The 13,204-nt window shown below is 38.1% G+C and overlaps 1 protein-coding gene across 3 annotated transcripts in view; it reads left to right on the forward strand.

Moving 5' to 3' along the window:
* The window catches only part of rexo1 (REX1, RNA exonuclease 1 homolog), an 87,551-nt gene that overhangs the window by 36,387 nt on the left and 37,960 nt on the right, over positions 1–13,204 (forward strand). For all 3 annotated transcript variants that reach the window (XR_007250371.2, XM_048560170.2, XM_048560171.2), the window contains exons 2-5: positions 1,592–3,480; positions 8,157–8,252; positions 10,479–10,683; positions 12,936–13,099. Coding sequence is in view for 2 of the 3 variants with exons in the window: in XM_048560170.2 (XP_048416127.1) it covers positions 1,592–3,480; positions 8,157–8,252; positions 10,479–10,683; positions 12,936–13,099 (2,354 nt within the window). In the remaining variant the exon portion in view is untranslated. The remainder of the gene's footprint in view (positions 1–1,591; positions 3,481–8,156; positions 8,253–10,478; positions 10,684–12,935; positions 13,100–13,204) is intronic.

Raw genomic sequence — 13,204 nt, forward strand, 5'->3', positions numbered from 1 at the left:
CCCTCTTCAGAAGGGTTCCTGATTGACAGCATCTGCAGTTCTTTCAGTTTTTTTATTGACAATTGCAGTCTGCCTTTTGTGTTGCGTTTCATTTATACTTAGAGTTCATATGGAATGCGTAGCAGTTTAATTGATACTAGTACCTGATGTAAAGAAAATTGTTGGGGAACTAAAAGCTTTTCGGAAAGTCCCTATAATAAAATATGTAGACAGTTTCAAAAATTGATATATTTTGAGTTTCAGTTTAAGTTTCCATCAGACTGAAGATTATTGAGCTTGAAATAAAACTTGGTTTCAGGTCAAGATTCACTAGTATATTCCTAACTTGTAACTGCAGCAACCTGCTCACCTCTTGTCGATATCTGGATCAGGATGTTAGATTAGCTAACAAAGAAGAGAATTTTTAATGGCTATCCTGTCTTCGAACAGAGGTGAAATGTACAAACTAAGAGTTATTTTGTCTTCACTTCCAGAACAGAGGAACGTAGGAACAAGAGTAGATCTTCCAGTGCCTTGAACCTTCTCTGCCGTATTAAATTGTGGCTGATCATCTGTCCCCAACCCCACTATGTTACCCAAAACACCTGATGTCGTTAGTAACTAGAAATCCATCAATCTTCATCTTTCTGTGATGACAGTGGGGGTGTCACAAAGCTCCTAAGCTTTTATCAATGGTACTTTGGAAGCACTGATGATATCTCTGTGTGCCTCCCATTAAATTAAGATTTTGGTTCTGTTTTGCTTCTCAGTAGAGAATTATCTAGCTGTTGGGGTCAGTTAGCTCAGTTGGCTGGATGGCTGGTTGGAACTGGCTGAGTGATGCTAATTCCTATATCAGCTGAAGTTACTATGAAAGACTTTCTTTCTTAACCACCCTCCTGTGAGGCATGGTGGCCCTCACGTTAAGCCATTCCCAATCGCGTGTCTCTGGTGAGAGGTTCACCCTATGGTATGGTAGGACTATGGTGACTTTGGTAGCTAAACAAAGACAATGTGTACCCCTGAGGCAGTCACTCCCAGACTTTGGCAATTTATTGCATAGAATTAGGATTGTTTGAGGAAAGAAAAAGTTTAAGGGAAGAAATCATACCATATTTTACATCTTACTACACTGAACCAGAATCTCAATTAGCTGATGAATGCTGTGAACTGAAGAGGAAACTTTTTGAAGCTACTGCTTGTGATTTTCACCCACTACATTTTCACTCTGTAACTATCCTACCTAGTTCAGTTTTCAACAGGCTCGTTTTGTGATTGGATTCCTAAACCAAACACAAACATTTTGGCTCTAACTTTTCACCGAATGTACTTGTACTTTTTTCCATTTTCTTAATGCCATTCTCGTTCATTTGTCTATTCTAACTTGCATCATTTTTTTTTGCTTTGGAGAAAAGGAAAGTGAAAGAAATAGTAAGTACTTCATGATAAAATGTACTTTTGTCAAATGATCTTTGCATTCAGTTTATTCTCATTGATTTATTCTGGTGCTACTTTGGTAGGATTAAATTGTATTTATAGGAGACTAATTTCAGTTTTGTAGATATATTTGAAATCTTAATATTTACGGTACTTTAATGTTGTCTTTCTTTAGAACATGGATATGATCCTTATAATCCTGAGCTTCCTAAGGGTTCATCAAGAAATGGAGATGGGATATCAAGTGAATTTACAGAATCCAGCTCCAGTACGCTCGAATTGGAACTGGTCAACAAAGCCATCGAAGTTGTCAAGAATGAAGTTGAACAAGAGCAGAAAAGGCTGTTGCATTATGAGGATCTTTTAGATACTGAAGAGGAATATGTCCCTTCAGTGCCATCCACGCAGAAGGCACTTGGCAAGAACAAGAATTGCACAGAGCTTTTACCTATTGAGGATGAGCTGACAAACTCTTTAGAATATAATCCAGACAGTTATGGTCTAAATAGCAGCGTAGAGTACACCCCTACTCCACTTGCACTTACTGCTTGTTTCAGTAAGTATACTTTGGACACAGACGATGAAGCTGATGTAAAAGGTAATTCATTAAAATATGTTCCAACGCTCATGAATAAGCCAGTCAAATGTTCTACCTCCATACCCAGTAATAAATATGTAATTGACAACACCAAGCCATGCACTGATCTAGAGTATGATCCTTTGTTAAATTATTCAGCACGGCTAATGAACAAAAAAAGGACAAAAGAACCTGGAACCAAGAGGCCCAGAGAGAACCGCTCAGAAGATTGCTATACACCTGCAGGAAAGAAGCGTTGCCATCGCTTGAACTCCAAGATCTGTGATGAGGAAATGGAGTTTTCAGACTCAAGAAGCAAACTTAATGATAACTATCCGCAAAGTCTTGGGGACACTTCAAAGTTTCAAAATGCTGTGCTTTGTGACACCAAACCTGATGGAGGATTTCCTTCAAAGGCTAAAGATTTGAATAAACGGTCAGTGAAAGAGATTGCGGTTCAGTATGATGTAGGTGATGTTTGCTGTTTTGAAAACAAACGACACAAGAATAGAGAAAAACAAAAATTGAAGTCTAATAGACATTCATCTAAGGTTTCAAGAGTTAATAAAGACAAACCCAAAGGACAAGAGCATAAGGATAAAAAGAATAAAAGTGGTGATCTGAATGGCTCAAAGCTGAAGGCATGCAATGACAAAGTGGGCAGCACGAAAATCAAATCTTTCCACCACACAGAGAAAAATAACAAAAAGGAGAAAATAACTTGTGAAAAAGAAATTAAACAAGAAAAACAAGAGGAGACATTTAGACACAAAGAAAGGAATGGGGGTAATTCAGTTGTTGAAAAGAAGCAGAAAGGAGATGACAAAAGCAAGACCAAAGAAGAAAAGCAGAAGTTTAAAAATGGAAATTCTGATAGAAAGGTGGATAAATCAAAAATGTGCAAATTAGATGAGGTAAGGGGTGAAAACAAATCAAAATCTAGGTCGAATAGTTCATTAGATAGTGCAGGAAAGATCAAATGTCATGAAGTTAAGATCGCAAGTATCCAGAAGTCTGACAAAAATAATGGCAACTCCAAATCTAAAGCATTGACGCATAAAAATGGGATTCATATTGGTAGCAAAAGAAAAGAGGAGCTGAAGGAGTCAAAATCTATGAAAGTTAAGACAAAGCATCCAGAAAAAAAAGAGAAAGCTTGCTTAACAAAACGAACACTCAGTCATACTGACTTGTTTGGTGATGACAGTAGTGATGAAGAAAGTACTGATAAACCTGCCGCTGCCATGTCTTGTGAATTAGATTCAGACTCTGACCACGATCTGTCTGCTAGCACCAATTCCACTGATAATGAAAAGGGAGAAAGTTGTGTGCAACACTCCATACCTTCAGAAGATGAAGATGAAATTGATTTGCCTGGCCTTGAAAAGGAGTTTGAATTTGAATCTGATCCTATGGAGGAATGTCTAAGGATTTTCAATGAGTCTAAGGAAGTAAAGAATGAAGATAAAGGCCGAGTTTCTAAGCAGGTAAAAATCGAATTGTTCTTAATTTTGAAATATTTCACTTTACTTGGAGCCAAGTGTTTGACTTGTGTTTTGATTTTGTTTTTAAATATCTGCAACTTTCTCTTTTCCTTGATGTTGAACTTGATGCCCACTGTAACTGACAGCATAGGTTTGCCCTCATTTTGTGCAGTTTTTTTAACACTGTGCATAATTTTAGGATTGCAATGCTTGCATGGCATCTCCGTTGTGTTTGGTCTGTTGGTCCCCTCTGTGGAGCATTGCTGCATTAGATACCTATCCAGTTTAAAGGAGATTTTGCTCAGACAGAGATATAAGTATTACCTCCTATGAGCAGTGTAATTAAGTATGCATGAATGTAACCAGGTCCAGATTTTATTGGACTGGCTGACTTTTTTGAATCTCATTTTTTCAGTGCTATGCATGTGATGTGGTGAGGTCCTAGCACTGCTGCTATACCAGCGTAACGTACCAATCTATTTTCTTTCCTTCCATATTAAAAGTAGGTAGGTCTATTTGTCGCACTCCTGTCTTTTAGTTCCACGCTCACCTGAGTAGTAAGGGATGAAATGGATGTCTGAATTTTCTTGCTTAGTTTCTAGGGGGTGAACACTTGGCCTTTTAAATGCAGTGTGTCCTCAGATTCACCATGAGTACCATTGCAAACAATTCCAAAGTAATAGTAAATATCACAGAAACATTTATGTGTGCCTTTTCTGTCAGATTTTCACATGACCAAATGTATCGCCATTCATTCCCATGCAACTTTTCTCTTTTGCATTCAGAAAGTAAACTGGTCAAATCAATTTTTTTTTTAACTGCATTTTTCTCTTGACCAGTCAGTTCTATTTTACATAAGGTGTCTTTAAACGTTTGCTAAAATAAAGCTTAAATTTTTTTTTGAGGGAGTGGGTTAGTGGTTAGCACTGCTGCCTCTCCGTGCCAGAGCCCTAGGCTCAGTTCCACCCTGGGTGACTGTCTATGTGGAATTTGCACATTCTCCATGTGTCTGTGTGCGTTTCCTCAGCCTGCTCCAGTTTCCTCCCACAGTCCAAACGTGTGCAGGCTAGGTGGATTAGCCATGGGGAATGCAGGTTTACAGGTATAGGGGCCTGGGTCAGATGCTCTTCAGAGGATCGGTGTGGACTTAATGGGCCAAATGGCCTGTTTTCTATTAATTCAAAGATTCTAGTCTATGATTCTTTCTCATTTCTCAATTTTATTTGCTTGTGAGCCTGTTCAGATCGCTTTATTCCGAGACTTATTCTGTAACAGAAAAAATGGAGATTGGGCTGCTCTTTTTCTTAGAGTCAAGGGTTTTTGTTTCTCCAGAGGATGGTGAATCTGTGGAATACCTTACAACAGAAGGCTGTTGAGGCTGGGTTGTTAAGTGTATAGAAGGCTGAGATGGATTTCTAATCATTAAGGAATCAAAAGTTGCGGTGATAAGGCAGGAAAATTGATTGAGGTTTACTAGATCAACTGTGATCACATTTATCAACGGAGTGGTCTTGATGGATCATATGACCTACCCTATACCCATGTTTTATGGTCTGATAATATGTACAGTTTCTGAGGCAGAATTTGATGTAGACTCAATTCATCAGTGGCAGTCATGCTTAACAAAGGTAACCTAAACTGGGTCATGATTTGCAGCCTGATCACCAGTTAAACTTTGACTTTTACGTGAATGCAATTAGAGCCTGACCCTGGCATATTGTCACCTTGTATCATGTAATGCAGAATACATTATTCTGCTGCCAAGGCACTGATAACTGATTTATTGTATTTGATATCACCTGACGATGTAGGACCAATTATCACATACATCCAGTCACCTACTTCTGGTCTCTCAGATCGGTTGCTGATATTAATTTCTAAATATTTGTATGAAAAAACAAGTAAAAACAGTTGTTCAAAAGGATGTTTCCATGCAGGTCAAATCTGCAATGGCTAGTCATGGATTTGCTTCAGTTAGTGGTTGAGTAAAGCTTAGTCTGTAAAGATCAGTGGATAGTCCACACTGATCTCTTCCATTCTGTTGCAAGTCTTCTCTTCGTTAATGTGTAGCACCATGACAATTTCCAGTCAGTTGCTCTTAATTTTTAAATTCTGGTTTTTCGTTTTCTCTCGTAACACATTTTGATTAACAAGCTATTTAATGGATGGTTTTTATTCCGTCACAAGGTCCCACTTCTGTTTATGAAAATGGTGAAGGAAAGCATTATACCTTCTCAATCAGCATTTAAAATTTAGAATGCAATGTATTAATGTTATGTTTGCAATAGAAAGCTTTTTAAAAATCTAAACCTTTTAGTAGGTTTTATAAAAAGTAATTTAATACAAAGCTATTTGATCACATTTCAAAATGCAACCTTTTCAAGCTTACACTTATCAATGCTTAGTGATTTTGTTCCCCTTTAATATGGTAGTTGAAAGCTCATTTATCGTACTTTACAGCATGAGTATTAAGATAAGCTGATATTAATTTGAGCTACATCCATTTTCATCAATTGCTTGTATCTATGACTACAAAGTTTTTAAGTGAGTCTCATTATGTAAAATTAGACAAAATACATAATTTTGTTAGTAAATTTTGAATTTTGCAAGCAACTTTTAGTCAAAACCTAGTTTTCCTATCTGGTTTAGCCTTTTTTTTTCCTCAAGTAGATATAACTAGTAAGATTAACATTTACAGGCACTCATCAGGTTGTTTAGTGGATTCCATTCTTCAGTCCATTCACATGCCGATTTGCACACAAGTCCGAACACGATTCAGGACACTGTAAAGCAAGTGTTATTAAGTACAGGAAATACTTGTATGTCAGGTCTTTAAAATTGCATCCCTAAATGGGATCATGTTTGTAAGTACAAATGTTCACAAGATGAACTTTTATAGTTGGGGGAGCTCTTTTATTGCTTATTATTTTCCTGAGAAAGCTGGTTCACCACCATCTAGAAACACTGCAGTTCATATGCTGAAGGTGCTTCTGCAATCCTTTTGGGGTTTGCTGTTACAGAATCTTACACCATCCTGACTTTGTCATTGAGTTATGACTTGGAATAGGATTTGGAGATGACGTGCTCACATGCATCACTGTAGCATTTTTCCTTCTAAATGTTTCATGCCATGGGTTTACGAGGTGTTACCAGAGAAACTTGGATATGCTGCAGCATGTGTTGTAACCATCATACTCCAATAGTTAAGACAGTTCATGGGGTTCTGATCAAGCAAACTGGTTTGTCCTGAATTATATTTAATTCCTTGTGTTGTTATAAGTACATTCAACCAGGAAAATGGAAAATTTTCCATTAAACAATTGACTTGCACCTTGGGAAAAGAGAGGCTTTAGGTAGCTGGGAGGTGAATTAGTCACCAACAGAATATAAAATCTCTGACCCGCTCTTGTGACCGGATCACGTAACTGACTGACCAGAGACTAAAATAGACCAATGATGCTATCCAGAATGTTGGTGGTGGGGAGCTGAGATGGTTAGGCCATCGAATGTCATGGGGTGGTTGTCATACACTTGGTGTGTACAGTCCATCTGATTTTTGTGTGGTGAGAATGTTACTTGCCATTTGCTAAGTGTAGGCTGCAATATTGTCAAAATTATCCTGATGTTTTTCGGAGGTGTTCAGTAATCATTGTTGCTCTGATTGTCGTGAGCTCCTCACAAGTTGAAGTTGGGTCTTTGAGGAGATGCAGTAAAATTATAGCAAGTTATTTTTGTTTTTATTCCCACCCCCTCCCCCAAGGAGTTTTTGCTGTATGCTTCTGACTCTATTGTTCTATAATTGGTAATTAAGCTGAAGCAAGAAGCTGTGTGTAACAGGCCATCTTCAGTGTTTCCATAGATGTTGTAGTGTAATGGATTTTCTTAAAATAAAACTTTATAATATGCAAGTTCTGTTAGCATTCAGTTGATGCTTAATTTTTTGACAAATGTGCATTTTAAAAATAACATTATGTTTAATGTATAATCTGGTTTGCCTTTTTCTACTCCAAATAATTTTGACTGGAGATTTATGGGCTTTTTTAAAATATCTTGCTGTGGTTCAGCAAAATGTTGCTTCTGCAGCATAAGTGAGAAATAACAGAAGTTAGTAGTATACCAGATAAATTAAAGCAAAATAAAACGTTATTACTTCATTTTATTGCTCCATATTTTCATTTTGCACTTGTCGCTGAAACTGTGACTTTGCTAAAAGGAAACAAAAAGTTAAACTTTTCTTCTTGCACTCTCTTCGGGACTTAGGTTCAAGCAATAGACTTCAGGTTGGGAGGGGAGCCAATTTATGTAGCCTGTTAAAATCATGCTGATTGTTTATGCTGCCATTGCTATGGAGATGCAGCAGGAGCATTTAACTTTGTTCTCAGACCAGTCACTCTCTCAGTTCTTTCCTTCTGTCTCTCTGTCGCTCGCTCTTCTCCCTTCTCCACCCACCCACCCACCAGCAGGGACAAAAGTAGATGTATGGATGCCTTTTGCCTATATGAAACAATTAACCGTCTCTGGCAAATTTCCTTCTCTAAAGGATGTCAATGAACGAAATGGATTTTCACACCAGTGATGGTTTTATGGTGACCATTACTAGATATTGTTGAAGTGTTAAAGAGCAATATTTCTGTGACTTTCAAATTTGTACTAATCATTTTTTTGTTTAATTTTTGAAGGTGTCTTTGGAAAGTAATGAAGGAAAAGAATCTAGTCTAACCACACTTTTCCCAGGGCAGAAAAGGAGAATTTCTCACATTTCAAAGCCTGAAAACGTAAGTGGAGCATAAAAGTGTGCCATCATGTTTCTCAATTCAGCTGACTTTGTTGTTTTTCACATTGTACTAGACTTGCTGTTTCAAATAACATTAAAGAATACATTGTGAAAATCTACAAGAGCAATTGCATTTGCTTCTCACATATCTATATATGCATTACATAATGTTTTGTTTGAAGCATTAATTCTTTAGTAAAAGTATTTATTATATTATGCAGTAGTTATGAATGTTCCCTGTTTCTAAATTAGTTGACCGTAAAAATGCAGAGTACTGCATGCTAGAAATAGGTGGAAGCTACTGGAGAAACTCAGCAGGAATGGAAGCATCTGTGGAGAGAGAAACAGGAAGCTGATCATTACATTATTTGTGAACAATGCAATTTTGAACTGCCCTCAATAGCTTAAAGAAAAGATAGACTAGATTAGTACTGATCAACTTAGAGATAACATTTCATTCAGCTGTTACTTTATGCATAGTTTTGTGATCTTTCATTAGTATTGACTAAATCATTACAATTGCCTCTGATCCCTGGTCCCGTGAAGGAAAGTTGACCACTGATTGGAAGTGTGTGAATGAGGTTATTAAGTAAGAAAGTGTTGAACTGAGCACTGATAGCCTTCAATTATGATATATCAAAGTTTCCACTTCCTTTGGAAGCTTGTCCCACTACAAGTACTATCTTCAGGAAATGGACATGGAAAGTATGTTGAAGATGGAAAGAAAAATGCACTGCCTTTCGTATTCAGCCATAAGTGAACGTAGCAAAATTTGTGCATGCATTAAATCTTAACTTGCTGCTTCAGAATCAAATTTGAGCATTCAGCGTACTTGGTTTATTGTGCCAACAAAGCCATATTTAAAATTAAATGTTTGAAATTGTCAATTTCTGTGCCACTACAAACAGAGCATGTGTCATATATTGAGAGAGCTGTGGGTTTTCTCTTTAGAACGACGACGGATGAGAGATGACTTGATAGAGGTGTACAAAATGATCAGAGATATAGATACAGCAGACAGCCAGAGACTTTTTCCTAGGGTGGAGGTAGCTTTTACGAGGGGACGTAGTTTTAAAGTGAAAGGAGGTAGATATTGGGGAGATGGCGGAGGTAGGCTTTTTAGTCAGAGTTGTACGGACGTGGAATGCATTGCTGGAGAGGGTATTGGAGTCTGCCTCGTTAGGGGAATTTAAGCGGCTATTAGATAGGCATATGGATGATAGTATAAGGTCGCGCAAAAGGTTAGGTAGACCTTTTAGGTTTCAGGTAAAAGTTCGACGCGACATCGTGGGCCAAAGGGCCTGTACTGTGCTGTACTGTTCTATGTTCTATATAAATGTTATTCAACACGACTGGTATATGGAGCAGCCATATTAGAATGAAGCTATTGGAACATTTGGAAATATTATCCAGCTTTAAACTTTGTTAAAGTTTAGATTGTAAAAGCGCAAGTTAACCTCTGAATGTTTTTAACGTGTTTACTACTTGAGCATTGTACATGGTACACTTTTTATTCTTGGCATCTCGTATTCTTAGTGAAAAATATCAAAGGAACTTGCTTAAACTTCAACTTCAGAAGATTCATCTAGCTTAATCTGCCTGAGTGATATTGGTTGGTCCATGTCAGCTGGAATTGGTTTAATTTTAATTATCAGGCTCAACCTTTCACCAATTGGATGCAAATTGTATTAGTCCTGGCTAGATTTGGAGCTTGGATGTTTGCATTTATTGTACATTCATCATTACGCCACTCGCTATTTCCTCAGTATAGCTAAGCAACTTGAGAAAAACATTAAGATTCAAGAAGGATTTTGGACATCTGCAAGCTGGATCAGGTAATGAGCAATATTTCTACTGTGGAAGTTAGTGATTACTACTTTGAATTCAATTTCACAATTTTGGAGAAAGATAGAGCAGAATATGTAAATAGAGTTACTTTTAGTGCATTTTAGGAAGCTTGTGTTGAGCGTAGACACTGCATTTGAAATACTAGACTGATCAGTCTGTTGGAAATACAATGTGTATTTCCATAGTGAATTAGAATTTAGTTGAAAAGTTATTGTATTAGCACAACGGGTTTTGACGGTATTGAATCAAGTTTTGCTCTCTAACTTCAATTTCGGCTTCAATATTTTGTACAAAATGTGATTGCAATTTTTTATTTTAGCAGGGAAAAGAACATTGTCATATGCATTGTATTATCACTATGACATTCATTTTTCTTTAGGTAGAGCCAGCCAAGCCGATCATCCGTCCTTTTCGTAGACTTACTGCCCAAGAGGTTTGTTACCAGCGGAGTTTGATGGCACAGCAGCAAGCGGCACAGCTGGCAGAAGTGGAAAAAGTAGTTAATACACCTTTCAGCAATCGAGGGGAGAAGAGACGAATTGCACATAAACCAAAAGCAGATGTTATGCCCTTGGCAAAACAATGTAGGCATTCCTTTCTATTTTTGTATAGCACCACATGCAACTGCTTTTATTCAATTGTATTTATAACTCCCTGGAGTAATTTTGTGACCAAGCTCCCTTTACTTCCAATCTGTGACCAACTTGCTGTCCTGTGTCTCTGATCCTGCATTAATGTCCTTTCGTTGTTGACCAAATTGGTATTCTATGTTTTCTCTCCTTTACTTGCAATCCTGTCAAGAATGGCAACAAATGCAAACATGTTAGTAGGGTTATGCCAAACAGTAGGTGAAAGGTTCGATTAGATTTCTTGTCTTGACAATTTTTTGGAGTCAGAAATGCATTATGTGAAGAATAGAAAATGAACTTTTTGGAAACTCTGTGGTACAATATTTTGCAGCATTCCTGAAACTTATCTTCGAATTTAGATGATGCATTAACGACACATGCTAATTGAAAAACTATTATCTGATCTTCATTCATCCGGTCATTTAGTTCTGAAAGTGATGTTTTTTTTCCCTCTTTACGTGGTTCAATCTCTGCCTGAAGTAACTAATTTAAGGAAATACTTCCAAATGGTAGTAAAAAACAGGAATTGTTTTCCCTTACTGCAAACTCAATTATGTGACAATTTCATAGAACATTGAACATAGAAAAGTACAGCACAGTACAGGCCCTTCGGCCCACGATGTTGTGCAGTGGAATAATCCTAATCCAAAAATAAAATAACCTAACCTACATTCCCCTCAATTCACTGCTGTCCATGTGCATGTCCAGCAGTCGCTTAAATGTCACTAATGACTCCCCTTCCACGACTACCAGTGGTAAACTATTCCATGCGCTCACAACTCTCTGGGTGGAGAACCTCCCTCCTACGTCTCCTCTGTACCTTCCTCCTAACACCTTAAAACTATGACCCCTTGTGGCAGTCAATCCTGCCCTGGGGAAAAGTCTCTGGCTATCGACTCTATCCATGCCTCTCATTACCTTGTACACCTCGATCAGGTCCCCCCGCTTCCTCCTCTCCAGAGAGAAAAGTCCGAGCTCAGTCAACCTCTCCTCGTAAGACCAGCCGTCCAGTCCAGGCAGCATCCTGGTAAACCTCCTTTGCACCCTCTCCAAAGCCTCCACATCTTTCCTATAATAGGGCGACCAGAACTGGACACAATATTCCAAGTGTGGTCTCAACAGGGTTTTGTAGAGCTGCAGCATAACCTCGCAACTCTTAAACTCGATCCCCCTGTTAATGAAAGCCTAAACACCATATGCTTTCTTAACAACCTTATCCACCTGGGTGGCAACTTTGAGGGAGCTATGCACTTGAACACCAAGATCCCACTGTTCCTCCACACTGCTGAGAATCCTGCCTTTAATCCTGTATTCAGCATTTAAGTTCGACCTTCCAAAATGCATCACCTCGCATTTATCCAGGTTGAACTCCATCTGCAACTTCTCAGCCCAGCTCTGCATACTGTCAATGTCTCGCTGAAGCCTGCAATAGCCCTCAATACTATCAACGGCACCTCCAACCTTTGTGTCATCAGCAAACATACTAACCCACCCCTCAACCTCCTCATCCAAGTCATTTATAAGAACTACAAAGAGCAGAGGCCCAAGAATAGAGCCCTGCGGGACACCACTCAGCACTGACTCAAATCGATAGATTCTTGTGAGGGAAAGGTACAGGAACAGTGCACACTCTGTGACCCTCAATATATTTGTCAAACAAAAAAGATAGTTATAATGCAGACGAACGATGAGATAATTGAACAACAGGACAGTCGTGAGAAATCAAATAGCACACTGAACTTCAGATTTTATTTTCCTTGCTGTGGTTGTCATCAGTGTCTAGGTATTTTGACAAAGCAACCATTCTTTACTGAAGAGCCTGGACTGTTTTACCAAGGGGAATTTTGTATTTGATGCCCTTGCTACACAATGCACGCTTATTGTAATTAGTAGTGCAAATTTATTGAGGGCCGGAGATCTAGTGCTTAACTTTATCACGATCTTGTGGTGCCTAAATCAATTTAGGATCATTGTCTGCATCTTTTTTGGCATCAAATAATTCAATACAATTGAAGAACAAGCTTTTGACTTTCATAAGCTTCACTGTAATGCATTTTATTGCCATACAAGTGCTTATGCTGTTAAGTATTATGTACTTGTAAAGGTACAATTGCAAGCTTTAATTTATTATCCTATGCAGTAATATATGGATACATATTACATTGTTAAATTGTCAAACATTTAGCAATTTGTTCTTTGTATTTCAGCTCCAATCAAATTGAAGATGGAATCTTTAAGTAGAACAGTACCATCTCCGAATTGTCCAAGGAACAGCAGCCTCAATTTAAAATGTCAAACTACTGCTGGTATGGCATCAAAGACTGTGTCCACCACATCACAGAAGAGGATAGCTCATGCTCCCACTTTGAAGGTAAGCTTCCACGTGCCTTAATACGAATGGAAGTTGGAGGGTCTAGAATAGTCATGTAAGTTTTTTTTCCTCATTGTTATTCCTGATTCAGGCTCTGTTGCAGAA

Source organism: Stegostoma tigrinum, chromosome 30 (genome assembly GCF_030684315.1).
Source record: "Stegostoma tigrinum isolate sSteTig4 chromosome 30, sSteTig4.hap1, whole genome shotgun sequence".
NCBI lineage: Eukaryota > Metazoa > Chordata > Chondrichthyes > Orectolobiformes > Stegostomatidae > Stegostoma > Stegostoma tigrinum.